This window comes from Lampetra planeri, chromosome 17 (genome assembly GCF_965212315.1).
Source record: "Lampetra planeri chromosome 17, kcLamPlan1.2.h2, whole genome shotgun sequence".
Taxonomy (NCBI): Eukaryota; Metazoa; Chordata; class Hyperoartia; order Petromyzontiformes; family Petromyzontidae; genus Lampetra; species Lampetra planeri.
Genome location: NC_136123.1, coordinates 5,474,276 through 5,501,787, shown reverse-complemented (window position 1 = coordinate 5,501,787; position 27,512 = coordinate 5,474,276). Strand labels below are relative to the sequence as shown.

The 27,512-nt window shown below is 47.6% G+C and overlaps 1 protein-coding gene across 2 annotated transcripts in view; it reads right to left on the bottom strand.

Moving 5' to 3' along the window:
- Positions 1-975: 975 nt before the first annotated feature.
- Positions 976-27,512, bottom strand: part of LOC144723307 (GMP reductase 2-like) — a 28,682-nt gene continuing 2,145 nt past the window's right edge. The window contains exons 2-10 of one of the 2 annotated variants that reach the window (XM_078601945.1): positions 27,161-27,246; positions 18,753-18,872; positions 15,358-15,441; positions 13,909-14,082; positions 11,627-11,708; positions 10,358-10,464; positions 8,673-8,715; positions 4,546-4,705; positions 976-2,939 (exon numbers count right to left, since the gene is read on the bottom strand). In XM_078601945.1, the coding sequence (XP_078458071.1) occupies positions 2,759-2,939; positions 4,546-4,705; positions 8,673-8,715; positions 10,358-10,464; positions 11,627-11,708; positions 13,909-14,082; positions 15,358-15,441; positions 18,753-18,872; positions 27,161-27,190 (981 nt within the window). In that variant the 5' untranslated portion in view covers positions 27,191-27,246 and the 3' untranslated portion in view covers positions 976-2,758. The remainder of the gene's footprint in view (positions 2,940-4,545; positions 4,706-8,672; positions 8,716-10,357; positions 10,465-11,626; positions 11,709-13,908; positions 14,083-15,357; positions 15,442-18,752; positions 18,873-27,160; positions 27,247-27,512) is intronic. The other variant, XM_078601944.1, reaches the window with a different exon arrangement.

The following is a 27,512-nucleotide window of genomic DNA, read 5'->3' as shown; positions in this document are numbered from 1 at the left end:
GTAAAGCGTACCTCTCGGCGCCACCTGAAATTCAGTAAATTATTATTAGGATTGTTATATTGATAATTTTGATATTTTTTGTAACTTTTTTTTTTATTGTTGATAGTCCCCTGTATTATAAACGTATACTGTAACCAATGCCTCTGAGCCAAAGGCATTTCAGTGTCTCATTAATCTTAACAGAGTCTTTGAAGAAATCCCGTTTTTTTTTCATTTCAAAACAAACGACACACACACACGCAAGCGATGCAGGTTAACGTGGCACTTTAAGTAAAAACGTTTAAAATGTTTCGTCCCGTGACTTTCCAACCCCCCCCCCCCACTCTCCCTCGCGTAGTTCCCTGCGGAGCAGCAGTTCAGGCGACCAGGAACGGTCGCGCCGTGGTGCCTGGCTCGCAGAGCTCGGGAAAAGTAATCGGTCAAAACATTTCCACGCACGGACGCCGGCCATCGGGGATGCAGCCATCGTGGTTGTCGAAGGTGACCAGTCACCTCGAACGTTCGCAGATAATGCCAAGATGTTGAGATACCGAACATTTTAGATGCGGCCATACAATTGTCGAACAAAAATCGTGTTATTTTTTTTTTTGCTGGTTACTGTTGACGACGGAATCTTAAAACACGTGGTGGCACGTACTCAGTACAGAGTCAGTAGCCGGCAGCAGTTGCGTACATTTCGTATAATTATAGTGCAGTACAACTCCTCTAATCTGTGAGGAAGTGGTAGGGGGGGGCGTGAACTTTACGAATCCCCCCTTCTTGGTTCTTTCGTAGAAGGGAAATAATAAAAATAAAACATAATAAAATAATTCTCACGACGTTTCGGCCACAACGCAAGCAGCCATCCTCAGGTGAAGAACAGGTCTGTCGGGAAGACAGCGTCTGAATGAAAAATGAAATTTCGGGAAGACAGCGTCTGAATGAAAAATGAAATTTCATTCAGACGCTGTCTTCCCGACAGACCTGTTCTTCACTTGGGGACGGCTGCTTGCGTTGTGGCCGAAACGTCGTGAGAATTATTTTATAATATTTTATTTTTACTATTTTATTATTTCCCTTCTACGTGATGACTTTACCGAAAGAACCAAGAAGATGAATCCCTGCAGTCACGAAAGAAGCTTTCAATCGAAATTTTACGAATCCCGTCCGTAACTGGGCCAACAACCTTCGGGAACTCGCTCGCAAGTTGGGCACCACCACGCACGCAGTCGTGTCTGCGCCCCCAAATCTGTCGTCGTGGAAACGTTATTCAGCCGTTCTGGCTCGGCATACCTCAAAAGGTCCTGTGGGTGACACAGTCTGCAGCGAGCGCCGGGTGCGATTGGCTGTGAGACGACGGGTGGAACCTTTCGCGAGTTCCTGTTCAGTGACATAATTAAAAATTCCCCGAACCTCTGAAATGTCATACTTTATTCCAGTTTGTTTGTTTGTTTGTTTTTATGGCACAATATGCATTTTAAATAAACCTACCTTTAAAGGACATGGGATTTTTACATCTTCATTTTTCTGAGCATGCCTTTTTGACGGAAACACACGCACGGACGCACGGAACATCCCGCCTTAGAGCCGGCTATTGTGCGTGTGCGTGGGTAGCACAAACGTCTGGAACTAATCTAGGCCATGCTCTCAACCTGGATGCCTTCAGTGATCTGACTCGATGGCGATGGTCACTTCGTTAGGTATTAGAGATAGCAAGTAAAACATAAAGTACACGGCAAGACCAAAAGTGTTTCGGAGGAATTAACCACCTGCTCGAAGTGAAATATTTCGCACGGAAAAATAAATGAAATCGTCTCATCTCACCTAAATGCTTTGGTAGGTGCTCTGCGTGTAGCAATCCGCCAAGTCTTCGATTACAATCGATTATTTAGATCGCAATACATTCATCAAGCCATGCGTATCAGAACTGATTATTTACAATGTATGCGAATGTTAATCGCACAAAACTGTAGAAATGGGATGGAAAAGAAAACGAGATAATACAAACGAGACGGTGAAAACGAGACAAAAAAAATCGATTGTTGATTCAAATCACGCCCATGCATCGTGACAATGCACCGAGTCGCCGGGTGGGTTGGGTGCGTCGGTTACATGGTCAGTCGTAAAGGTTATAACACTGAACCGTTTCATTTTCTTCCGTGTTAGAAGCGGCACAACTACAATCCGCAACGACAAGCGAGTCCACAGCTACTGGACATCGTGGGCACCTTGACGAGCAGGGGTCTGTGTGGGGAGAGGAGGTTCAGGCGTGGGGGGTGGGGGGGTTAGTAGAGCTGGGATGATGATCCGGTCCACTCGATGAATCGATGAAAATTTATAACCAACTTAATTAAGTTTGTGGTATATTGCTCGGGGCTCCTTTGCAAATGGCAGGTGGCCCCACAACATCCTGCCCAGAGGTCGCAAACTCCCGACACGCCACACACGCCACGACCCAGTAAACATGCAACGTCGGGTCAACGTTCACCAGTGGTTACAACCGTTGGATTGACGTTGGGCCGAATTTGTCTCAACGTTCCATGTTTCCTGGGCACGTGAGCTCATGATGCCGAAGGCCACAACCGCCCGTCCGGCGGCATGACGGGTTAGCAGAGGTGGGACATTTGCTTCTCAGCCGTCTTTCGCGCTCTCTCTCTCTCCGATTTGTTCGAGTGATCGAACCGACAACCGGCGGAATAGTCGACGGCTTAAATAATCCGACGTCCCAACTCTTCGCATGCGGCCGACGCCCCGGGTGGCGGGTGGCGGGCGCGGTGGCTCAGCTGAACATGCTGTTGAGCTGCTGCGTGACGCGGATGAAGGTGGTGCGTCGGCTCAGCTCCTTGAGCTTGGCGGCTCCCACGTAGGTGCAGGTGGAGCGCAGGCCCCCGAGGATGTCGCGGATGGTGTGCTCCGCGTCGCCGCGGTACTCGACCTCCACGGCTTTGCCCTCGGACGCGCTGCACAAGCCGGGATGGAAGCGCATCACCCACCACGTGTGTATGTTGAACTTTGGGCGCGCGGTAACGTCGGCGTTCGCGCGAATCGGAGGTGCGTGCACTCGCACAAAAAAACTAATTCGACTACAAAAATGTTTAACTTTTTATTTAGCCAGCTAAGGCCCAAAGCTATATAGTTCTCTTTTTTTTCAGAAGCAACCTGGCCACAAATGATAGTTAGATGACGTGGCTTGCGTGTAAATTTATAGCAGCCAAATACTCTAAACTCATGGGGGGGAAACCAGAGGACACGGAGAAAAATTCACGCGACCACTGGTAGAACATGCAAACTCCCAAATATACAGCAGGCGTCAGGGTTGGGATAGAACCCACGACCTCCTGTATACCGGGTGAGGTAGTAACATCTCCTAGCCACCGTGGCACCCCGTGACAAACGTCTTCCTCGAGCTTTAACAGACTGATAATTGTTTTTTTACCCTTCTATCTGGCAACAAAACTGACACCTTTTTTTTACAAGGAGTCATGTTTGCATAGACCACAATACCTGCAGTCATAATGCAAAAAAAACATAACTTTGTATGCACTGTCCTTGAAGTTGATTGGTCCACACCCGAGACAGCTTTCCTTAGAGCCTAGTCTCACATGGGTTGGACCAGATGACGCCTTTTGGTGTGGACCAATCAACTTCAAGGACAGTGCATACAGAGTTATGTTTTTTTTTTCATTATGACTGCAGGTATTGTGGTCTATGCAAACATGACTCCTTGTAAAAAAAAGATGTCAGTTTTGTTGCCAGATAGAAGGGTAAAAAACCAATTATCATATTTTTTACTGGCAAATGAGGTTCCAATGGTGTAAATGCTTTAACAGACTGTTAGGGCAATTGCTGTTGGAAAGCATCTATGAACAAGGGGGTGGTGTGGCCAGTACTACGCCCAGCTACCTTTTTATTCCCCCCACGGCTCACGTTTACACAACTCCTTCTTTAGTTATGTCAACGCATAATCGATTTTTGCAGGCATTTATTGTGAAGGTCAGGATCGATTTTTCTTGATGAATCAACGCACTGTTGCATGCCCAGTGTGTAGTGCGTGTGAATGCAGGAGAGGGAGCGGGCGGTGGTGGTGGAGGCGGCGGCGGCGGTGGTGATGGTTGTGGCAGTGATGTTGACGGTCGTGATGGTGATGGTGGTAGCGATGGTGGTGGTGGTGATGATGGAGGCGGCGGTGGTGATGGTTGTGGCAGTGATGTTGACGGTAGTGACGGTGGTGGTGGCGACGGTGGTGGTGGTGATGGTGGAGGCGGCGGTGGTGATGGTTGTGGCAGTGATGTTGACGGTAGTGATGGTGGTGGTGGCGACGGTGGTGGTGGTGATGGTGGAGGCGGTGGTGGTGACGGTTGTGGCAGTGATGTTGACGGTAGTGATGGTGGTGGTGGCGACGGTGGTGGTGGAGATGGCGACGGTGGCGGCGGCGGTCGTGATGGTGATGGTGGTGGTAGCGATGGTGGTGGTAGCGATGGTGGTGGTAGCGATGGTGGTGGTAGCGATGGTGGTGGTAGCGATGGTGGTGGTAGAGATGGTGGTGGCATTGGCGCTGTCGCTCACCGATACTCCGCCACTCCTCCCGAGTACTTCTTCATGGCCATGTCGGAGCTCATCCCGTAGAAAAGCTTCACCTTCTTGCCATCGCGCTCTAGGGTCTCCCCGCCGCACTGGTCGTGCCCCGACAGCATGCCGCCCAACATCACGAAGTCCGCGCCCGCGCCTCCACACACACACACGCCAAGCACGCAGAGAGAGAGATATTATTAGGTTTTTTCGGTAAAGCCACGTAGGTAAAAAATGTAAATGAATGAAAGTAAAATAAAAAATAAAATAAAAATCACGACGTTTCGGAGGCAACACAAGCTTCCGTCTTCAGGTGGAACCGTCACAACACGACTGCTGCATCAAGTAAAGAGAAATTCCAAGAAAACAGTCCTTGTATATATACTGGTTGAAGGTGGGAGGGGCCATTGTGAGGTTCTGTGCGGCTGAAGCACGCTGCAAGGAATGAGCCTTTGTTGTGTAGACTGGTTGAAATGGGAGGTTCCAAGAGTTGTTAAGGTGCGGCTGAGAGAGAGAGAGCCAGGTTTTTCGGGGACAGCGCTTGCAGAGCCAATGTGACGGTGTCACATTACGTGCATTTAAAAAAAAATCGCCATCGAATCGTTGGAACAAGGTTATATATAGAGCAACAAAAACACCCCCACTTTTTTTTTCCTTCGTAAAACTAAAATAATAATAACAACAACAACCAGTTTTCCATCTGGGTGAGATGCTACAGCAGAGTGTCAGGTCAGGACAGGGGAGCCTCAGTCTACTACGGTAAGTATCTGGTCTGTGAAGTGGGGGAGAAAAATGAAATGGGGTCCTCACGTTTTAAAATATTACATTCCTACCTAACATGATAACTTTAGTGATCCAGGGAAGCCAAGTGCCATTGGAACATTTGTTTAAATTTAGTTTTTTGTTTAAAATCACGATAATTTTTTATATCGAGGCGAAACACGAACGTGTCCATTCAGAAACTGCAAACTAATGCATCAACACAAGTCAATCAAACTGATATATCCAGTATATGCACATAGAGTATGTAATATTTTTTTTCAAAACTGACATTTTATACAGAAAGTTAAAAGAAAACTAACTAAAAGTTTAAAAAAATGAACTAAATTAAGCATATTTATTTTTTTATGCAATCAAATGCAACCATTGTAATTTATATGAATACATGAACCCCACCCCCCCTTCTGGTCTTCGCACCTGATTGACTCACAGTGACGATATCACATTCAGCCCACGATTTAAGAACGAAACAGGAGGAGGATTTCTCCACAATTCTGGCTGTCGCCTGATGACGCTGGTTGTAATTACCGGCGAAACGTAGTACTCGAATGGTAAATGTGTGTGGGTTTACTCTCCAACACAGTGCTGTGCTGAACTAGTAACTAATTGGCATGTTTTGTTTACGCGACAAACCTTACGAATTGGCTGTGTCGGGCGGTGGCGGGTTTAACGACGCATATTTACGCGATCTAATAAAAAAAAACCTCTTGTGGATATTCAAACCCATCCACGCATCACGTGGCCACCGATCATCTCTTCTTAAACTATCTCTGGATGAATTAAAATCTTGTGACTGTACAAAACACCCCAGAGAACAAATACTTAATTTATTTCTAAAGTAATTTTCACAAACAAACGTTGATGTGGACCATGGTAAAATATAAAACGAACTATAAAAATATAATTTATCCGGAAAAGAATTTTTTCCAGGAGAGTTCTGCTTTTGAATGTTTGGCCAATTCATTTTGAAAGTGTTGTTTGTGTGAAGCGGAACACCCACCCTGCACAGGAGGGGACACATATGAGTTTATAATTCACTTGCTGTCCTGTCATTGCCTGACCATCTTAGAGCCCAAGTGGGTTTGCGAGACACACCAACCCTTGCGTATAAAACGTTGGGATTATAATAGATGCGTGCCACGATGTGCAGTTAAAATATCAACAAATAATTTGGCAATATGAATTTAGAACATTTGAAATTAACTTCACCGCTCCAGGTCATTGGTGCAAATTGCATATTAAATGAAGAAAAAAACTATACAAGCCAATATTATTGGGGAGACTGGGAAAGCAGATGAGAGTGACTTAAGAATTTGATACTTTTTATATTATGATGTTATCATCATTATGGCAGCTTTTATTTAATACAATGTGGTGGCTTATGGCCTTTGTAAACCATTGGTCTAGAGCCCACAATGCTATCATAATCCATCTGCCTGTGATCACAGCACTGCCAGGACCATCAGTTAATTACACACACACACACTTCATTTCCCAGAGAGATCGTGCACCTCAATTTCTACCCACAGTTTTTCCCCATATTTCTTTGTCATTTATGTTGTGTTTTACCACTTTCGTGACCGACACCAAATTACAAAGCAACCGGTTTGGGTTTTGGAGTGTGTGGTGACGCACTCATCGTACGCAGCGCTTATGGAGGCCAGGGTTGCTGGATCATAGTACGTAGATTTGCGACTTCCAAAAAACCCAGTGGGCTGCGGGGCATATGGCGGAACAGCAAGTGGGCTACGTGAACCCATCTGTGTGGATCTGTTGGTGGGTTTTTCTTCGGGCACCCCAGTTTTCTTCCACGTGAGAAATTGCACGACAAAGAGGAACTGAAATTTCGATTTAAAGCTTCTTTCGTGACTGCAGGGATTCATCTTCTTGGTTCTTTCGGTAAAGTCACGTAGAATGTAAATAATAAAATAATAAAAATAAAACATAATAAAATAATTCTCACGACGTTTCGGCCACAACGCAAGCAAGCCGTCCTCAGGTGAAGAACAGGTCTGTCGATAAGACAGAGTCTGAATGACGCGTCCTAGGCTTGGAGCGTCTATTTAAGCTGGGAGGGAGGAGGAAGAGCGCCTTGACAAAATAATTTGCATATCTTGATATGCAAATTCAGCTTAAATAGACGCTCCAAGCCTAGGACGTGTCATTCAGACTCTGTCTTATCGACAGACCTGTTCTTCACCTGAGGACGGCTGCTTGCGTTGTGGCCGAAACGTCGTGAGAATTATTTAATAATGTTTTATTTTTATTATTTTATTATTTCCCTTCTACGTGACTTTACCGAAAGAACCAGGAAGAAAAAAACAGTTGTACGGTAGTCGTAACTATTAATCCTATAAAGTGGCGTGGTGGAATCCTGATGGCAAAGAGGGGGTCAATAGACATTTACGCGAGTCAAGAATCACCCCCCTCCCCCACCCTTCCACCCCAGCCGATGATTCGATGAATTGTCACGATTCTCCTCTATGGAATAAATGTCACTTATTTGACCATCTCATTTGCGTTGCTTATGGTTGTTGCTGTCTCGTTGTTTGTCGAGATGTGTTCGCACTCTACGACTGCCCTTGCGAGTGGCAGCGAGTCCAGGAGCCAGACCCCAGTGTCGAGGTCTGGCTCGCAGCGAGAGGGCTTCAGGAGATAGTTCGTGTCGTTTGGCTGTCCGTCTTCCTTTGGAGGAGCGCTGACTGCAGTGGTATCACGACATTTAATATTATCGGCGTAAACGTAGCATTGGCATTTAATTTTCTTCGAATTTTCCCAAATTATAAATAATCGGCTCTCACGCGCGCAACGCGATGCGCGTATCGGGCTGAGGCGTGCGACGCTTGCTTTCTAGAGACGGATCAACGACGCAACGTTGCGTGCCTGCCAGGCAGAGCACGCCCGTGTCTGTCGCGGTGTTTTTTTTAAATCCTTTATATTAAGTTTGCTTGCTTGCTTGCGTGCTTGCGTGCTTGCTTGCTTGCTTACGACCGTGCAAATCTTTCGGTCGTTTTTTAACCCACTTCCCGTGATCCAATCGAGCTGACATTTTGCACACAGACTCGTTGTGCGTGACAATTAATTTTCGTGAAAACATTTTTCGAAAATTTTACACTGTTTAGGGAAAAAAAAAATTAATTACCAATTGCATAATGGTGGCAGACAATCATCTGACCCATAGGTGGCAGCCATCTCAAGCCAGAGGACGAGAGGACTCTAGCCGCCACGCATATAAATGGATTTATAGTGAAAAACTTTGTTTTTACGGGTTAATTTTTTCAAGAGCGTGTGTAGAGAGGAGGGGGGGAGTGGTAGTGGTCGCCGCCGGACACTCGAACGCTCACCGAACGCCTTGGCGACGTCTCCGGGACACGTGCAACCTCCGTCCTGCAAGGGAACGAGGGAGGGAGGGACGGAGGGAAGAGCGCGGAGCGAGTCGTGAGAGCCACCCTGCCCTCCTCCCCCCTAGAGCCGACTCGAGCAATCGAATCGATGAGTCGGCCGGACGATCGGTTCCGCTACTCGACCAGTGGGATAACAGGACAACCAGTTGGGGATTTTTTTTAATCCTTTATATTAAGTTCACTTGCTTGCTTGCTTGCGCGCTTACGACCGTGCAAATATTTCGGTCGTTTTTTAACCCACTTCCCGTGATCCAATCGAGCAGACATTTTGCACACAGACTCGTTGTGCGTGACAATTTATTTTCGTGAAAATTTTTTTCCAAAATTTTCCACTTTTTAGGAAAAAAATAATTTCATATTTAATTTAAAATACCAATGTGATAAAAATGAAACTCTTACTCAAGAAAAACAGAAATGAATAATAAAATAAAACCGATGCCACGCATATAAAGGATTTAAAGTGAAAAACTTTGTTTTTACGGGTTAATTTTTCTCTCCCTTCTAATCTTTGTACGCCCACCACGTGGACGGGAGGTGACGAGCGGCGCTTGGTGAAGTCACCCTCCTCCATTGGCGCTTGCTTGTTGAGGTTCACGGTTCGAATCCATGACGTCATTCGCAAGAGGAGGACGTTGCGTGCTGGTGTCGGGGTCCAAATTTGTCAAATTCTAAAATGACACCGCGAATGACTCAATTCGGGATTATGCACAGCAGCAACCATCGGCGCCCTACTCAAGAGACCAGGATAGAGTCCTATTTGCAAGAGTGACCTGGGGAGACAAAGGCGGCCGGGCGCGGTTTTGGCCACCCACTCCCTCGTGTGCCGTATCGGCCTGCATAGGTGCTCGCTAACAGCACTTGCCCCTACAGTCTGTTAAGGCTATACGGGGAATCTTTGTACACATCGCACCGGATACTCATTTGAGGCTGAGTCGACCTAGGGGAGGCCCAGGAGCGGTTTAGATAATCGTCACCGATGTTGGCCGTGAGCGGGAATCGAACCCGGGTCGCCAGGTTTGTAGCGTAACGCGCTAACCGCTGCACCACCGCTCCCCTGTGTATCTCTGTGTGTGCGTGTCTGTGTGTCTCTGTGCGTGTCTGTGTGTCTCTGTGTGTGCGTGTCTGTGTGTCTCTGTGTGTGCGTGTCTGTGTGTCTCTGTGTGTCTCTGTCTGTGTGTCTCTGTGTGTGTCTCTGTGTGTCTCTGCGTGTCTCTGTCTGTGTGTCTCTGTGTGTCTCTGTCTGTGTGTCTCTGTGTGTGCGTGTCTGTGTGTCTCTGTGTGTCTCTGTCTGTGTGTCTCTGTGTATGCGTGTCTGTGTGTGTCTCTGTGTGTCTCTGTGTGTGCGTGTCTGTGTGTCTCTGTGTCTCTGTGTGTGTGTCTCTGCGTGTCTGTGTGTCTCTGTGTGTGCGTGTCTGTGTGTCTCTGTGTGTCTCTGTGCGTGTGTCTGTGTGTCTCTGTGCGTGCGTGTCTCTGTGTCTCTGTGTGTCTCTGTCTCTGTGTGTCTCTGTGTGTCTCTGTGTCTCTGTGTGCGTGTCTCTGTGTGTGTGTGTCTCTGTCTGTGTGTCTCTGTGTGTGTGTCTCTGTGCGTGTCTGTGTGTCTCTGCGTGTCTCTGTGCTGCGCGCACCGAGATGATGTGTCCCTTGAGGCCGTGTGCCGCGTCCCCGCACTCGATGACGGCGCTCAGCTGCGGGTAGCCCACGCCGGTCTTGCGGCGCGTCGTGCACACCGAGCCTGGCGCACACGCAGTCGCTCGCCCTCTCTCTCTCTACACGTGTGTGCAACACGTGTGTTGCAGACACGTGTGTGCGAGTGTTGACACGTGTGTGCGAGTGTTGACACGCGTGTGCGAGTGATGACATGTGTGTGCGAGTGTTGACACGCGTGCGCTCACAGACACGTGTGTGACACGTGCGTTTTGGCATGTGTGCGCCCACGCGTGTACATTCACACACGTGCACACTCACACACGTGTACACACATACACGTGTACACTCACACGTGTACACTCACACGTACACACTCACACGTGTACACACATACACGTGCATACTCACACGTGTGCACTCACACGTGTACACTCACACGTGTATACACGTGCACACACATACACGTACACACACGTGTACACTCACACACGTGTACACTCACACACGTGTGTACTCACACACGTGTACACACATACACGTGTGCACTCACACACATACACGTGCACACACATACACGTGCACACTCATACACGTGTACACTCACACACGTGTACACTCACACGTGTACACACATACACGTGTACACTCACACACGTGTACACTCACACACGTGCGCATTAACACGTGTACACTCACACGTGCGTCCATTGATGTGGCTCCACGCGTGCACACATTTACCACAACACGTGCTGGACGTTCTCTCAATGTATCCCTGGGCATCTCTGTCTTTCTCCCTCCGCATCTCTCTCCATGTCTCTCCCAGTTTCTATCTCTTTTCACGTCTCTCACTGTGTATTTGTCTCTGCTTTACCTATCTCTCTGCTGCAGGTCTCTGTGTATCTGTTTCTGTGTGTTTGTGTCTGTCTCCGAGTATAGATCTGTGTGTCTGTCTCGAGGGCTCCATGGATGCATCTCTGCATATGCACGCACGCCAGCATGAATGTTGAAACTGGAAACACATTTGCCGCCAGTACACACACACAGACACCCACAAGCCTCCTTTGCAGAAAACACCTGTCATCCCAGCAAGCTCTCGTCTGATTTAATTAACGCCTGTGATTTTGTCAACAGTACCAATTGCACGAGTAACAGAGACGGCCCACTGTTATTTGTTGCAAGTCAACATGATGCAGCAGATGATATCACGGGCAGTCAGTGACCTCAACGGTTATCGACGATGCCATTACCTGGTCCGATCCCCACTTTGATGATATCAGCTCCTGTCAGGATCAGCTCCTCCACCATCTCCCCCGTCACCACGTTCCCTGCCTGGGGGTTCAGATTTAAACTATTAAACTATTTTACTCTTTGGTTCTCTCGGTAAAGTCACATAAGTAGACAAAATAATAGATCACGACGTTTCGATCGCAACACAAGCGACCGTCTTCAGGTCAGAGGATTTCAAACAAATTTTTGTTTATTGTACCAGGTAAGGCCCGCTGACCTACAAAGCTTTTTTTTAGAAGCGACCTGGCCATAAATGATAACTCAACGAAGTGGCTTATCAAAGTGGAAATTGACAGCAGCCAAATACTCTAAACGCCTGTTTATAAATGTGGAGGGGAAACGCGTAGAACCCGGAGAAAAATCCACGCAACCACGGGGTGAACAACGCAAACTCCAAATATACACGTGCCAGGGTCGGGATCGAACCCCAAACCTTCTGTATAGCAGGCGAGGTAGTGAACATCTCGCTCGGGTGCTGAGAGTAGGCAGCGCGTGGGTTCATGGAGTGTGGTGGTTACAGAGGCGGCCGTTTGGGTCAAGAGGTCAGAGCCGTGAGCCGACATTGGCGAGATGCTGGGTTTGAATTTGGGTGTCGGCCGTCCGAGAAGCGGACGGGTTTCTCAAGCGAAGAGAGTTGACGTGTACTCATGATCGCACACACAAAAAGAAACACAAATCAAATGCGGTTTTTAATTTCATCTGGCAAAATTGAGAATTCAATGTATTGCTTTGACTGCTATTGAATATGATCAGCTCGATAGCAGGGCGCATGGAGGAGTTCCCTGTCCGTCGTGTGGACAAGATGCCACTTTCAGTGACGACATCGTCCTGCTGCTCGATTTAAGACCGGAAGCAGGTGGATTGCTTCACGATTCTGGCAAATCGCCCGATGATGATGCTGGATGTAATTACCAGCGAGAAACGTCGGACCGTTCAAATTGTAAATGTTGTGGATTTACTCTCCAACACACCGGTAGCCTGAAGTAGTAACTAATTGGCGTTTTTTTGTGTGACGAATCCCTTACTAATTGGCTGTGTCGGGTAGTGGAGGGTTACAACACATTTATATTTGACACTTTGGCTTTCGCGACCAATATTATTCACAATAAAGATTTTTGGGTTAGATCGCGTTATTTATAAATGTGTCGTAACCCTCCACCACCCGACACGGCCAAACAGTAAAAAATGTGTCACGTTTACAAAGGACAAATAGGTCACTATTTTAGCCCACCGGTGTGTTGAAGAGTGAATCAACATCATTTAAAATGTGAGTAGTACGACGTTTCGCTGGTAATTGCATCCAGCTTCATCGGGCGATTTGCCAGAATGGTGAGGCTCTCCTCTTGCTCCCGGTCGTGTCGTGTAGGATATCGAACATTTGGAACACATTTTGGAAAATAACAAGAGGTAAGAATGGTGGCACGGTGTACGCTAATTACAGAAATTGACCCGGAATTACCCGAAGTCAATTCAACTTTAAATGAGTACCAGGTGTGGCTTGTGCCAGCCGTACGTGCGTGGTAATGCTTATCGAGTATCACGTTCCCCTGCACTGAATAAATATTAATCGATGTTCGCTTACAGCACCTGGCTCTGCAATCTGTATGGCTGGACGGGAAACTTTGATGTTGTTTTCGTATGTACAGGGAGGGACCCCGGTGGTGTCTGGTGGTGTGGTTTAGTTGTGGTGTTTGGAGGTGGTGCGGGTTATCAGCTGTGTGGGTTCGTGGCGGTTTTTGGCTGCGGTGTGGTTTAGCGGTAGTGTTTGGCGGTAGTCTGGGTTAGCGGTTTGGCAGTGGTGTGTGTTAGTGGTGGTGTGCGTTAGGCGTGGTGTACGGCAGTGGCAGGGTGGGTGAACAGCAGTGTGGGTGAGTGGTATTGTGTGGTGGTGGTGTGGATTAGTGGTAGTGTTTGGCGTTAGTCTGGGTTAGCGGTTTGGCAGTGGTGTGCGTTAGTGGTGGTGTGCGTTAGGCGTGGTGTGCGGCAGTGGCAGGGTGGGTGAACAGCGGTGTGGGTGAGTGGCATTGTGTGGTGGTGGTGGTGGTGCGGGTTAGTGGCAGTGCTTGGCGGTGTGTGGCCATGGCGGTGTGTGGCCATGGCGGTGTGTGGCCATGGCGGTGTGTGGCCATGGCGGTGTGTGGCCATGGCGGTGTGTGGCCATGGCGGTGTGTGGCCATGGCGGTGTGTGGCCATGGCGGTGTGTGGCCATGGCGGTGTGGGATGTGCGGGAAGGGGGCCCCACCATGATGGTGTGCTTGGGGAAGCGCTCTCGCACGCTGCGCAGGAACTCCACGAAGTGCTCCGAGTAGCCGTTGGCCACGTCCAGGCAGATGTAGCGCACGGCCGCCACGGCGTCCAGCACGGCCGCCAGCCGCTCCATGTCGCTCGGGCCGCTCCCCGAGCTCGCCGCGATGTGCTGCACAGAGGTCGCAAACGGGGTTTGATTCCTTACCCGTACCCGTACCGGGCCGCACCAGGGTCGCAAATGGGTACCCGTACCCTACCCTACCCGAAATGAGTGACAAACGGTTACTCACCAGTGACTCACGGCCTACCCGTACCCGGCCGCACCAGGGTCGCAAACGGGTACCTGTACCCTACCCGTACCCTACCCTACCCGAAATGAGTGACAAACGGTTACTCACCAGTGACTCACGGCCTACCCGTACCCGTACCCGTACCCTGCCGCACCAGGGTCGCAAATGGGTACCCGTACCCTTACCCGGCCGTACCCGTACCCTACCCGTACCCGGCCGGGTACGGGTAGGGTACGGGTATCGGGTACCTGATTGCGACCTCTGGGATGAAGCCATGTTGCAGGCGCGGGTGGGTTGATTCTAGGAACTTGAATTGTGAGAAGAGACAAGACGTTGGGAAATGAGTGACAAACGGTTACTCACCAGTGACTCACGGCCTACCCGTGCCCGTACCCGGCCGCACCAGGGTCGCAAACGGGTACCCGTACCCGGCCGGGTACGTGTAGCCGGGTACGTGTAGCCGGGTATCGGGTAAGGTACGGGTATCGGGTACCCGGTTGCGACCTCTGGTGCTGCAGCGGCAACAACACCCGCCATTCACCATTGAGTGGCGGTGACGTCCACACGGTGCTTGTACCAGGCTAGGTGCACTTTACAATAACAGCAGGCGGCATTCGCCACCGAATGGCGGTGATGTCCACACGGCGCCTGTGCCAGGCCAGGTGCACTTTAAGGCTGTCACGTGAAGCGCCGAAGGCTCTCTGGCAGGAGGTCACGGGACAGACCCAGGTGCCATGGGTTGACTGAGATGACTGGTAGATTGCTCCAGCTGCACGCACGTACGCAGACGCATATAAAGCAAAGACTTCGCTCCGTATAGCCTTTAACACACTGTTGAATCAGGTGCTGTTAGCGAGCACCTATGGAGGTCGACAGGGCACATTCAGGGGGTGGGTGGCCAATACCACCCCGGGTCACATCTGGGGTCGCCGGTTGCGTGGCACAGTGCGCTCACCAGAATCGGAATGTTTGTTTACACTGGAGGAATCCGATGAGCTGTAAAGCTCTTTTCTCACAGACACCCAGTCGGGGTCGGGTAAGAACGTTACAACAACAGCAAAGAGAACACAAACCGCTGCGCCACCCGTCCACCACACACGGGCATGGCTGGTGACGAGCCGTGTGAGTGTGGGGCGGTTGTAACTTTCGCTTACCTCCAAGCACTCTGGGTTTTTGTTGGCAAAGTCTCGCCACTCGTCCACGCTGTAGTGCTTGTGTATCGCGGTGAACATCGTGTGCTGCAACAGGGGTCACGACAGCGGGCAGGGCACGCACGGGGTGAGCATTGCCGGCGGCACCACACAGAGAAGACAAAGATCCCCCATGCCAACGACGACTATTTGTACTCTTAGTTTTTTCGGTAAAGTCACGTAGGTAAAAAATGAAATTATAATTCATAAAATAAAATAAGAATAATAATAATAAAATTACCTACGTGACTTTACCGAAAAAACTAAGAATATGAATCCTTGCAGTCACGAAAGCTTCAAATCTAGAACGACTATTTGTGTTTTTTTTACCAGGTAAGGTCCACTGAGCTACACAGCTCTTTTTAAGAAGCGATTTCGGCCACAAATGAAAGCTCAACGGAGGTGGCCCACGCGATAAGCCACTTCGTTGGGCTGATGCTTGGCGATTTGGCCCTCAGCGTTTAGGCTGCGTGAAAATGCACGCTCCAAGTCGGGCATTGGCCCTCGATGCCTCGTGTCAATAAATGCCACGTTGGGCTCATTGAGGGGGGTTGGTGGACGTAGTCATGGCAGCTCACATCGAGTAACAATAATAACAATTCACATTTTGTACGGCGCATTTCATCCGTAGATCCTCTGTAGGCACGGGAGGGGGGGGGCAGTGGAGTCAATTAAAAGAGGCGGTAGAGCATATGGCTTGACCTTGACCGCAGTTCCATGCTTTCGGGGGAGGGGTGGAAGGGGACTGGAGGGGGTTGCCCCCCCTCTCTGTTGAAGGCTGCTCACATGTATGTGTAGGGGTGTCAGGGGAAGGATTCTCACCAATAAGAGGGTTAGAGGGAGGGGTAATCGAGGAGATATAAGGGGAGAACGGGCGGGAAGAAGGGGCCTTTTGTCGGGAACGAGATTGGGACGGCTGGGGACAGGTGTGGCTGGGAGAAAATGATTAAAAGACGAACCCCCTGCAATCTTGTGTCGGCTCTCCTTTACATATGTACCCAGTGGCATGGATGTTACCACCGTGCTTGGGCTAGGCCAGGGGTCGGCAACCTACGGCTCCGGAGCCGCATGCGGCTCTTTACGGGCTGCTTCTTGACAATATGTACGTATGTACAGTATGTACTCAGATGCATTGCGGCTCTTGAAATACTGAATTTTGTACCGAATTGGAAAGAAATGGCTCTTCTTGTTTTTTTGGTTGCCGACCCCTGGGCTAGGCAGTGCCGGATTAAGCTAGTGCGGGGCCTGTAGCATATGTTATAAAAGTGCCCTAAATAAATAAAAAACACATCAATATTAAAACACACATGTTTTACTTGCATAGTAAAGTAATTGTATTTTTTCATTTGCTATACAGCCAGATAATTCGACAAATCGCTAACCTTAAACACCCAGTCGTTCGTAAAAGTTGAAGGCGGTATAGTACTATATTAATAGAGCAAGTGTAGAATCACTGAAACGGAATTAATAGCTTGAAAGCATTTAGCGCGGGGCCCTTGAAAGTGCGGGCCCGTAGCATGTGTAGCTACCACATATGTAGCTCCTACATATGTAGCTCCTACATATGTAGCAGCTACATATGTAGCTGCTTTTGCTCCTCGGATAATCCGGCACTGAGGCGAGGTGCTGCTCACACGAATGCCAACAACCGTGCTCATCGGAGGTGCGTGGGGCGGCGGGGGGGCCCAAACTAAACACAAACAGCAGTTTTAAATAAATGAGTTTTCACACGATGACTGATCTCTTGCAATGGAAGTTAAATGCAATTTAAATGTTTTGGCTTCATATAATGTTTGCTGCCTTCATATATTATATGAAGCAAAAATGTTATATTAAGAACCTATGTTATGGAATATACAAACTGCCTGCAATAGTTGAAGGGGGCCTGTACAAAACGCAAAATAAACGACGGCCGTTGCATCCTTTACTTTTTGTGTTTAGTTTGTTGTCCTTCCCCCGCGCCTCCGATAAGCGCGGTTGGCTACGTACGGTGCGAAAGAAGTTCAACATGCGGTGCCATGCACAGGGGGTGAGCGCTAGAGCTGAACGTGCACCGACAAGAGCATATCTGTAATATCGTTTTTTTTGGGGGGGGTTAGATCGAGTAAATATATAAATGTGTCGTTAAACCTGCCACCACCTGACACAACCAATTAGTAAGGTTTGTCACGTAAGCAGAATGTGCCAAATTCGTTTCTAGTACAGCACACCGGTTGTGTGTTGGAGGCCAAATCCAGAACATACATAGATCCCTATCGTTATTCGATCTAATCTAGATTTGAAGCTTTCGTGACTGCAGGAACCCATACTCTTTGGTTCTTTTGGTAAAGTTACGTAGGTAGAAAATAAAATAAATCACGACGTTTCGGGCGCAACACAAACGTCCTTCATCAGGTGGGAAAGCGTGGTCTGCTGCTGAGGAAGACTGTTTTAAAAGGTTTTAAATGCGTGTAGCCCAAGGGTTAGCTCAGCGTTTAACATTTTGGGTTTAACCCCAACTGCGCCGTGTGCCCCAAGATCCCCCCCCCCGTACACCCCGACCCCCCTGCAGGATGACAAAACGCGGTGTCACGACCGGGGCCGCTCCCGTTCCGTGTGCGTGGGATCCCCGCTCTGTGGGATCTCCGCTCTGTGGGATCCCCGCTCTGTGGGATCCCCGCTCTGTGGGATCCCCGCTCTGTGGGATCCCCGCTCAGTGGGATCTCCGCTCAGTGGGATCCCCGCTCTGTGGGATCCCCACTCTGTGGGATCCCCGCTTTGTGGGATCCCCGCTCTGTGGGATCCCCGCTCTGTGGGATCCCCGCTCAGTGGGATCCCCGCTCAGTGGGATCTCCGCTCAGTGGGATCTCCGCTCTGTGGGATCTCCGCTCTGTGGGATCTCCACTCAGTGGGATCTCCGCTCAGTGGGATCTCCGCTCAGTGGGATCTCCACTCAGTGGGATCCCCGCTCAGTGGGATCCCCGCTCAGTGGGATCTCCGCTCTGTGGGATCCCCGCTCAGTGGGATCTCCGCTCTGTAGGATCTCCGCTCAGTGGGATCTCCACTCTGTGGGATCTCCACTCTGTGGGATCCCCGCTCTGTGGGATCTCCGCTCTGTGGGATCCCCGCTCTGTAGGATCTCCGCTCTGTAGGATCTCCACTCTGTGGGATCTCCGCTCTGGCCGGGAGCGCGTGTGGGGCCGTGATCGCTGTCACTTCACGTGGCAGCCTCAAGGTGCACGTGGCCTCAAGGTGCACGTGGCCTCAAGGTGCACGTGGCCTGGCACAAGCGTCGTGGTGACGTCACCGCCACTTAGTGGTGAGTGGCGGTTCTTGTTGTTGTTGTTGTCTCTCCCACGCTGAGGAGGAGGAGCAGCAACCTTGCTGAAGGCGCGAGCCATCTCGAAGGTGCCCACGGTGTCCATGTTGGCGGCGATGATTGGGATGCCATGGTAGGTGCGCTGCGAGTTCCGGAACGTGAACGTGCGCGTCAAGTCCACCTGTCCAGAGGTGGGGGTCGGGGTCAGGGGTGAGAAATGAGACAAAGACAAAGATTCCCCGATTAAATTTCGATTTAAAGCTTTCGTGACTGCAGGGATTCATCTTCTTGGTTCTTTCGGTAAAGTCACGTAGAATGGAAATTCAGACTCTGTCTCCTCAACAGACCTGTTCTCCACCTGAGGACGGCTGCTTGCGTTGTGGCCGAAACGTCGTGAGAATTTTTTAATTATGTTTATTTTTATTATTTATTATTTCCATTCTACGTGACTTTACCAAAAGAACCAAGAAGATATTCCCCGAATAGAATCGTCTCAACAGACTGTTGGGGCAAGTGCTGGAAGCGAGCAGCACCTGTCAGTAGCGTAACGAGCGTGGGGGCAGATGGTGCCTTGCCCCCCCGGTTGCTAAAGCTACGAGTTGGGGCCCCCTTGACAAACACCATGAGATATGTTTTTAACACGAGTGTAAAAGAGCAACAAATCAATTGAAATAAAAAATGTTGTCATGAAAATGTTTAATGATGTGATTTGGCAAGAGGAGCCGTGGTATATAATGGCCTCGAGGTGCGACAGTGCGAGACAAATCAAATATTGGGGCCCCACCTGGCCAATTGCAGCACCCACTTAGCTGATAATGTCGTCGTTACTATGCCAATGGCACCTGTGAAGACCGGGATGGCACGCGAGGGGATGGTGTGGCCAGGACCACGCCCGGCCGCCTTTGTCTCCCCAGTGCTGATGTTTACACACCGCAACAGGTACTCATTTGAGGCTGAGTCGACCTAGGGGAGGCCCAGGACCGGTTCAAATAATCGTCCCTGTCGTTGGCCGTGAGTGGGAATCGAACTCGGGTCACCGGGTTCGTAGTGCAACGCGCTAACCACCGCGCCATAGCAGGTGCCATCCGACTCTGCAGGGCCACATTGAGAACACATTGAAAAACAAACCCACTCGCGTACACTCATGTTACATGTGCTAAAGTGGATGCAAATGGACAGTCATTTTGAACAATCCATTGCTAATGAGGGCCTCCCCACGCCGTACGCGTTGTGAGGGACTATTTGACCATAATTCTAGATTTGAAGCTTTCGTGACTGCAAGTATTCATATTCTTAGGTTTTTTCCGGTAAAGTCACGTAGGTAAAAAAAAATCGAAATTAATAAAAGTAAAATAAAAATTAAATAAAAATCACGACGTTTCGAAGGCAACACAAGCTTCCGTCTTCAGGTGGAACCGTCACAGCACGCTTGCTGTATCAAGTACTTACTTTGCTGTATCAAGTACTTACTTGATACAGCAAGCGTGCTGTGACGGTTCCACCTGAAGACGGAAGCTTGTGTTGCCTCCGAAACGTCGTGATTTGTATTTTATTATTTCTTTTATTTTACTTTTATTAATTTTATTTTTTTACCTACGTGACTTTACCGAAAAAACCTAAGATAAAGCTGATTATAATTGGCATCAGCCATGCTCTGTCCACTGCCATGCCGTTGCAACCATCGTGGTCCTGTGATGCCACCATCCATTTAATTTTTGCACGTGGAAAAAAAAAAACAACCCCTGATCTAATGGCTCCATCTCCCGTGGTGTTTGTCCTCGCAGATATAACTCGACTTGCTGGTTCTTTCGGTAAAGTCACGTAGGTCGAAAAAGAATAGATGACGACGTTTCGATCGCAACACAAGCAATCATCATCAGGTGGGACAACCACAGCAGTTTTTTTTCTTGCTGTGGTTGTCCCACCTGATGACGATTGCTTGTGTTGCGATCGAAACGTCGTGATCTATTATTTTTCTACCTACGTGACTTTACCGAAAGAACCAAAGAGTATGGATTCCTGCAGTCACGAAAGCTTCAAATCAAGATATAACTCGACTTGCTGGAGTAACTCGAGTTACTCGAAAAATCACGGAAGCGCCACTCGCTTTACCAACTCAAGTTTTCCTTGAACTCAAAAATCGGGGCTAAGCTTGAGGGCACTTCAGCTCCCTCGAGACCGCGGTCCATGGAAACGAGGCGCCGTGAAGCCACTTACCGTTGTGAATAGTAAATATGAATGTTAAATTATATATTTGTTAATATTATCAATGTGGTTTAAAGCTTTCGTGACTGCAGGGATTCATCATCTTGGTTCTTTCGGTAAGGTCACGTAGAAGGGAAATAATAAAATAATAAAAAATCAAACATTATAAAATAAAATTCTCACGACGTTTCGGCCACAACGCAAGCAGCCGTCCTCAGGTGAAGAACACGGCTGTCGGAAAGACAGCGTCCGACAGACCTGTTTTTCACCTGAGGACGGCTGCTTGCGTTGTGGCCGAAACGTCGTGAGAATTATTTTACTATGTTCTATTTTTATTATTTTATTATTTCCCTTCTACGTCACCTTACCGAAAGAACCAAGAAGATGATCAAAGTGCTTATTTTCTCTCACTCCAATTTCAAGCGTGACTATATGTCTAAGCTTCTTTTCAGCGTTTGTTATTGTCGATTCAAGAATCAATTATTTTTTCTTTAACATTGCTGTGGATTGTAGCGGTATATGGACTTGCGTGCAATGAATTGCATATTGTAATGATCATAATCTAACGACTCAATGCCAGGTTCACAAATACAAAGGCGGCATCACGGCTATACACCACCCCAATAGTCCTGACAGCATTATCTGGCTCAACCACCTCAATGTAACCACCTCAATTACCTGCTCGACATGAACATCGAAGAAGAAGATCATAAGCGATGAAGGGGTGTATTGTATGTATGTTGAGCTCTCGCACCGTACGGAGCCAACCGTGCTAATCGGAGGTGACACCTTTGCAGGATCTACCACCATGATATTGGTAACCCAAAACATAGTTCAAACTTTGTCAAATTGTCTATCTGTAATATTTTCGATTTGTCAATGTTTTTATTTTTCCGTATCCTCCTTTAACCCCTCCCCCCGGGGTCACCCTTGAATAAGAGCTCAATTTCGATTTAAAGCTTTCGTGACTGCAGGGATTCATCTTCTTGGTTCTTTCGGTAAAGTCACGTAGAAGGGAAGTAATAAAATAATAAAAACTAAACATAATAAAATAATTCTCACGACGTTTCGCTCCAATATACGCTCCAAGCATGGTGGTGTTTCATTCAGACGCTGTCTCCCCGACAGACCTGATCTTCACCTGAGGACGGCTGCTTGCGTTGTGTCCGAAACGTCGTGAGAATTATTTTATTATGTTTTATTTTGATCATTTTATTATTTCCCTTCTACGTGACTTTACCGAAAGAACCAAGAAGAATAGCTCAATTGGCCCTAGGCCGAGCAAACAAAAATAAATAAAATCAACGAAACTTTTGTTACACTGTACACTTGTGTGATTAGATGATACGGTTTGAATATACAGCATGTACGAGTGGGGTACACATGCAGTGCCTTATTACGGGACGTCCAGTGCCAAGTTTTGCAACTCTGTACTCGCACACGGGTTAGTGGTATAAGGGCAGATGCCCCCACCCCACCCCGAGGTACCTATAACATGACACGGATAATAGGACTGCAGTTAGGACAACTTTCCCTGTATGTGTGATGTGCTCTATTCTACCATTATTGACGTTTGACCAAGTTATTCGGAACTTGATCATGTACAGTTTTTTTTTATTTTGTTCGTGAGTTTTGTTGTTGTTGCTGTAACCATGCTTCTGTAACCAAGTCCCCATTATAAAAAAAAAATATCATGTATTGCCCACTGAGTTTTACCTGTGCCAAAATAAAACCTGATACTAAACCCTGTAATAGTTCACAGTGAATGCTCTGATGGTTTTGAATTGAATGTAGGTGACCCGAAGTGAGTTTGTGATTGAATATTACAGATTCATCATCATCACGGTCCATGGGCAGATCGTCTGTAGGTGTCCATTGCACATTTCGTCATTTGTTTCCACTTTTTCCTGTCTTGTGCCAACATGCTCAAGTAGCGCCACATACTTTTGGCACCGATCTCTTATGTCGTCAAGCCATGCTCTGCTAGGTCTTTCTCTCCGGTTCCTTCCATTTTCCCATAACACCGCTATTAATTTCCCTGTTGATGTCCATCCTACATATGTGTTCACACAGTTACATTAACACATTCCTGCGGAGGGAGCTGGTAGGAACGTTGGGTTGCTCGGTCAATGGCCAGGGTCAACGGCGGCGTGGTGTATTCCGCAAATCTGCCCGACTGTGAGGGCGGGCACAAGCCGGCGTGAGTAGGTTAAACGTTGAATTTAAAAGGGCACCAGGAGGTGACCAGCCCCTCCCCACCCAGCCCCACCCCTCCAAACCCCTACCCAGCCCCACCCTCCCCACCCAGCCCCACCCTCCCCACCCAGCCCCACCCCTCCCACCCCCCACCCAGCCCCTCCCCACCCTCCCCACCCAGCCACTCCCCCACCCTTCCCTCTCCACCCAGCCCCACCCCTCCCATTTTTTGGATGCACGACGGACGGACGGACACAATAATCCCCTGTGGGCTGGTGTAACCAGGAGGTTCCTACCAGTACAATTAGTGAAACCACTCTGCCCCACTGGACATGAAAGAAGCTTTAAGTACGGTAGGCGAATCTTGATGTCCAGACCAGGCTTCATGAACCTTTGGCTACTGCTGTTGCGGGCTTGCAGCCTGCTGCTGTTGCGCAAGCCACAGAGTCGCTGTCTGCGAGTATTTAAACCGTGCACACTGGAATGAGACGTGTCATCGCGTTACATTCCCGCTCCGTAATTCATTGCTAGGGAGACCGAGCGAAAGGTGGAAACAACCGGGCACGAAGGCGCAACCGAAAAAGGTTGAAAATGAACTTCAGTAAAGACTGCGGATACCTGAAATCTAAGTTAAATGTACGATTACATTCACCCATTATGTTACTTGCCAATTATATTCGGTCATACGATACTTGTAACACGTGGGTAAAGGAATACTGTGGAAACCGTGTACTTATACTGCACTGTCATTTGCGGTGCCAGCCAGAACTCGAACGCTGGCTCTTTCATATGTTTACACCAAAGCCATTGCTGTAAACAGTGATGCAGTACTGTAGAAGATTCCGGCATGCCAATGCCTTTTAAAGCCTTGGGCAGCGATCCTCATCATCTCCACGGGTCAGACAAGTGGCAGGGGGGGGTGCTTGCAGTGGTAATTCGCGTGCGTCACGCAGCGAGAAGGACCCCAACGTGGTTTTTGACTCGGGGGCCTTTTCTTCGTGGACTGTGTAAGTGTCTTGACTTAAAGCTGTCGTGGCTGCAGGAATTCATAGTCATTGGGTCTTTCGGTAAAGTCACGTAGATAGAACAATAAAATAATAAAAATGAAAATAAAGTGGGAAAAAATTGTAATAAAATATGTTTTCACTTTTTTCCATTTTATTTAAATTTTTGTTTTTATTATTTTATTGTTCTATTTACGCGATGAGTTTTTGTTGTTGTTGCTGTTGTATAGTAACTGTAATGAGAACATCTTCTTGGTTCTTTCGGTAAAGTCACGTAGAAGGGAAATAATAAAAAAATAAAAATAAAACATAATAAAATAATTATAATATTATTTTATTATGAATTATTTTATTATGTTTTATTTTTTTATTTTTTCCCTTCTACGTGACTTTACCGAAAGACCCAAAGACTATGAATTCCTGCAGTCACGAAAGCTTTAAGTCAAAATAAAATAATACAAATTATTTTGTTATTATTTTTTTTTATCTACGTGACTTTACCGAAAGACCCAAATAATATGTGCATATGTCACCCTATTCTGCATGGGCTTGGGTTTAGCTCATAGCTAAGCACATACAGTGTTAATGGTGTTGACTAAATATCCGGATTCATAGACCCTCCTGAACAAAAGCGTGTTTCTTTTCTGTGTGGCTTTCCTGGATGAATTCTCTTTCTAGTACTGTATAGACATCGCGCTTGCCGAGACCATATGAGCTGGCAGGCTTAGTTGTGGCTACGGCACTGATACTGTACACACAAAAGGTGACAGACAAAAGCACGGTTGTGACCACAACATGGGCCCTCCCATCGTTCTAGATTTGAAGCTTTCGTGACTGCAAGGATTCATATTCTTAGGTTTTTTTCGGTAAAGTCACGTAGGTAACAAATTTAAATTAATAAAAGTAAAATAAAAACGTCGTGATTTTTATTTTTATTTTATTTTTATTTTACTTTATTAATTTTATTTTTTTTACCTACGTGACTTTACCGAAAAAAACCTAAGAATATAACCTCCCATCGTGCCTTGTGTATCTTGACTCTCTCACCTCCCTCTATGTCCCCTCTCATCCTCTTCGTTCCCACACTTCTCTGTCTCTCTCTGCCCCTCATTGTCCCTGTGCCAAATCCTGTTTTCAGTCCTCCCTCCTTGCACCCCTCTACTGGAATAAACTCCCTCCTGTACATTATAAACAGTCCTCCTTAAATTTCGATTTAAAGCTTTCGTGACTGCAGGGATTCATCTTCTTGGTTCTTACGGTAAAGTCACGTAGAATGGAAATAATAAAATAATAAAAATAAAACATAATAAAATAATTCTCACGACGTTTCGGCCACAACGCAAGCAGCCGTCCTCAGGTGGAGAGCAGGTCTGTCGAGTAGCCAGAGTCTGAATGACACACTCCAGGCTTGGAGCGACTATTTAAGCTGGGATGGAGGGGGGAAGGGCGCCTTGACAAAATAATTTGCATATCAATAGGAATTTAGCATATTTATGGGAAATGCAGATATGCGATTAGTACTACTTGTGAAATGCGTAGGAGGTTTGGCGGGGGGTTTAAAGTCATTATGCCCGTTCATCCCTCTCTCAAAGCTGCACCTCTTCTCCATTTCCCATTCCCTTCCTCTTCCCTCCTCGTGCTCCTCCAATCCTTCCCGTCCCTACCCAACCCTTTCGTGATCCCTAAGTACCTCTCGATCACTGTCGCTCATTCCTCAACCCTCGCACGCCATTGCCATCGAATTAATTATATTGTCACCGTTTTTTTTAAAACTATGTTAATCGCCTTTCGTGAAGATTCTCTATAAATATTAGATTAAATGTGAAATCACCGTACTGCGTGTACAATGCACATGGCATTGTTTTTAGCCCACCGATTCAAAAGAGTAAAAATTATGACCATAGTATTCTTTGTTTTCAGTCTGCATTCACTCTTCTGTCTGACTGATGAGTTTATCATCATTTTAATTCGTTTAACACTTAGTTGCGTGTGTTTTTTAAACATCTATAACCAAAGATGGCACTTGGATATGACAACAATTTGTTTTTATCCATTGTCATTTAATAATTCAAATTGTGTTAATCTTTTAAGGACATTGCTGCCACTAAAGGTTCGTCACCTCGGTTGTATAAACATTTGCTCCGGTTCATGGACTGCCCATACGTGTTGGGGTCAATTTAATTGCTTGCTATGGGAATCCTATTAAACAAATGTAATATCAATGCTAGCTGCACCACTACTTATCTCCATGGCTCCACTCCACTGTCTCATCGTCACTACTATTATGATTAAACTTCAGGATAACTGATGCGCGGTGTTTCCAAAGGCAATTGCGCATGAATCCGACCTTGTTAGCGACGGCATGGCTGGACTATTTAGAGAACCGCGTGCTCCTAAAACGAGATGCCTTGGCAGCTGCAAGCTGTCACTTGTGCGAGTGAGAGGGCGAGTGGGAATGCTATGTGCCGTATGTCGAGTTTCTTTCGCACCGGTCGTAGCTAACTGTGCTCGTCGGAGGTGCGGGAAATGGACACGGAATGGACGCAGGGATAGAATCAACCCCATAGCGTTTGGGGGGGGGGGTGCTGGAGGGGACTGAGCACCCTCCTCACTCACCCACCACCTCTTGCTGAAGGCTCAGCCCATCTGCTTAATTATTATTATATTCGAGTAACAAAAAAAATTGGCACAAACATGAGTACAATTACACAATGGGCATCGCAGCCACTTCTCCTGTACACGGAATGCACGAAAGAACAAACCCCGATCTCATTTCCAGATATCTATATTTTTTTGCATCTATGATTTTTAATGTAATACAGTATTAACCCTATTGTGCTCCTCCCCCTGACTTTATGTATGCCCCCGCCCCCTACCACCACCGCCACCACCAAGGTCACGTAACAGAGTTGAATGGTATCGAGGGATGGGGTGGCTCAAGCGAGCCACTGAGAGAGTAGGGAAGCTGGTGACAATGGGTGACGTTTCAGGCCGTCACCACAGCCTGGCTCTGTCTGCCCAGGCTATCTAAGTGCTCGTGGTGCTTTTGTGTGTTTTTTTTTACGCAGTGCAGATCCACGTGGCTTTTTTCCATTGCGATTCAACAGCGCCTGCCTCTTGCCGCATTAGGTCGCCGCCAGTGACACTGTCCTGCACAGACAGATATGGCATTAGCTCGAACTATACTGCATTAAACAGTATATATATTTTACACACACTGCTGTGACAGTGTTTTCATTCAATAGCCCAATATACGACGATAGAGTACATCATTATGATTGTTAATATTAATGCTGGCCTATAATATATTATGTTTGGCATCATAGCATCTATATATTAACAATGCATTGAAAATGTATCATTTTCATTATGCATAGACATTATTGTTTCTGTACAAATATTACTTTTGTGATGTT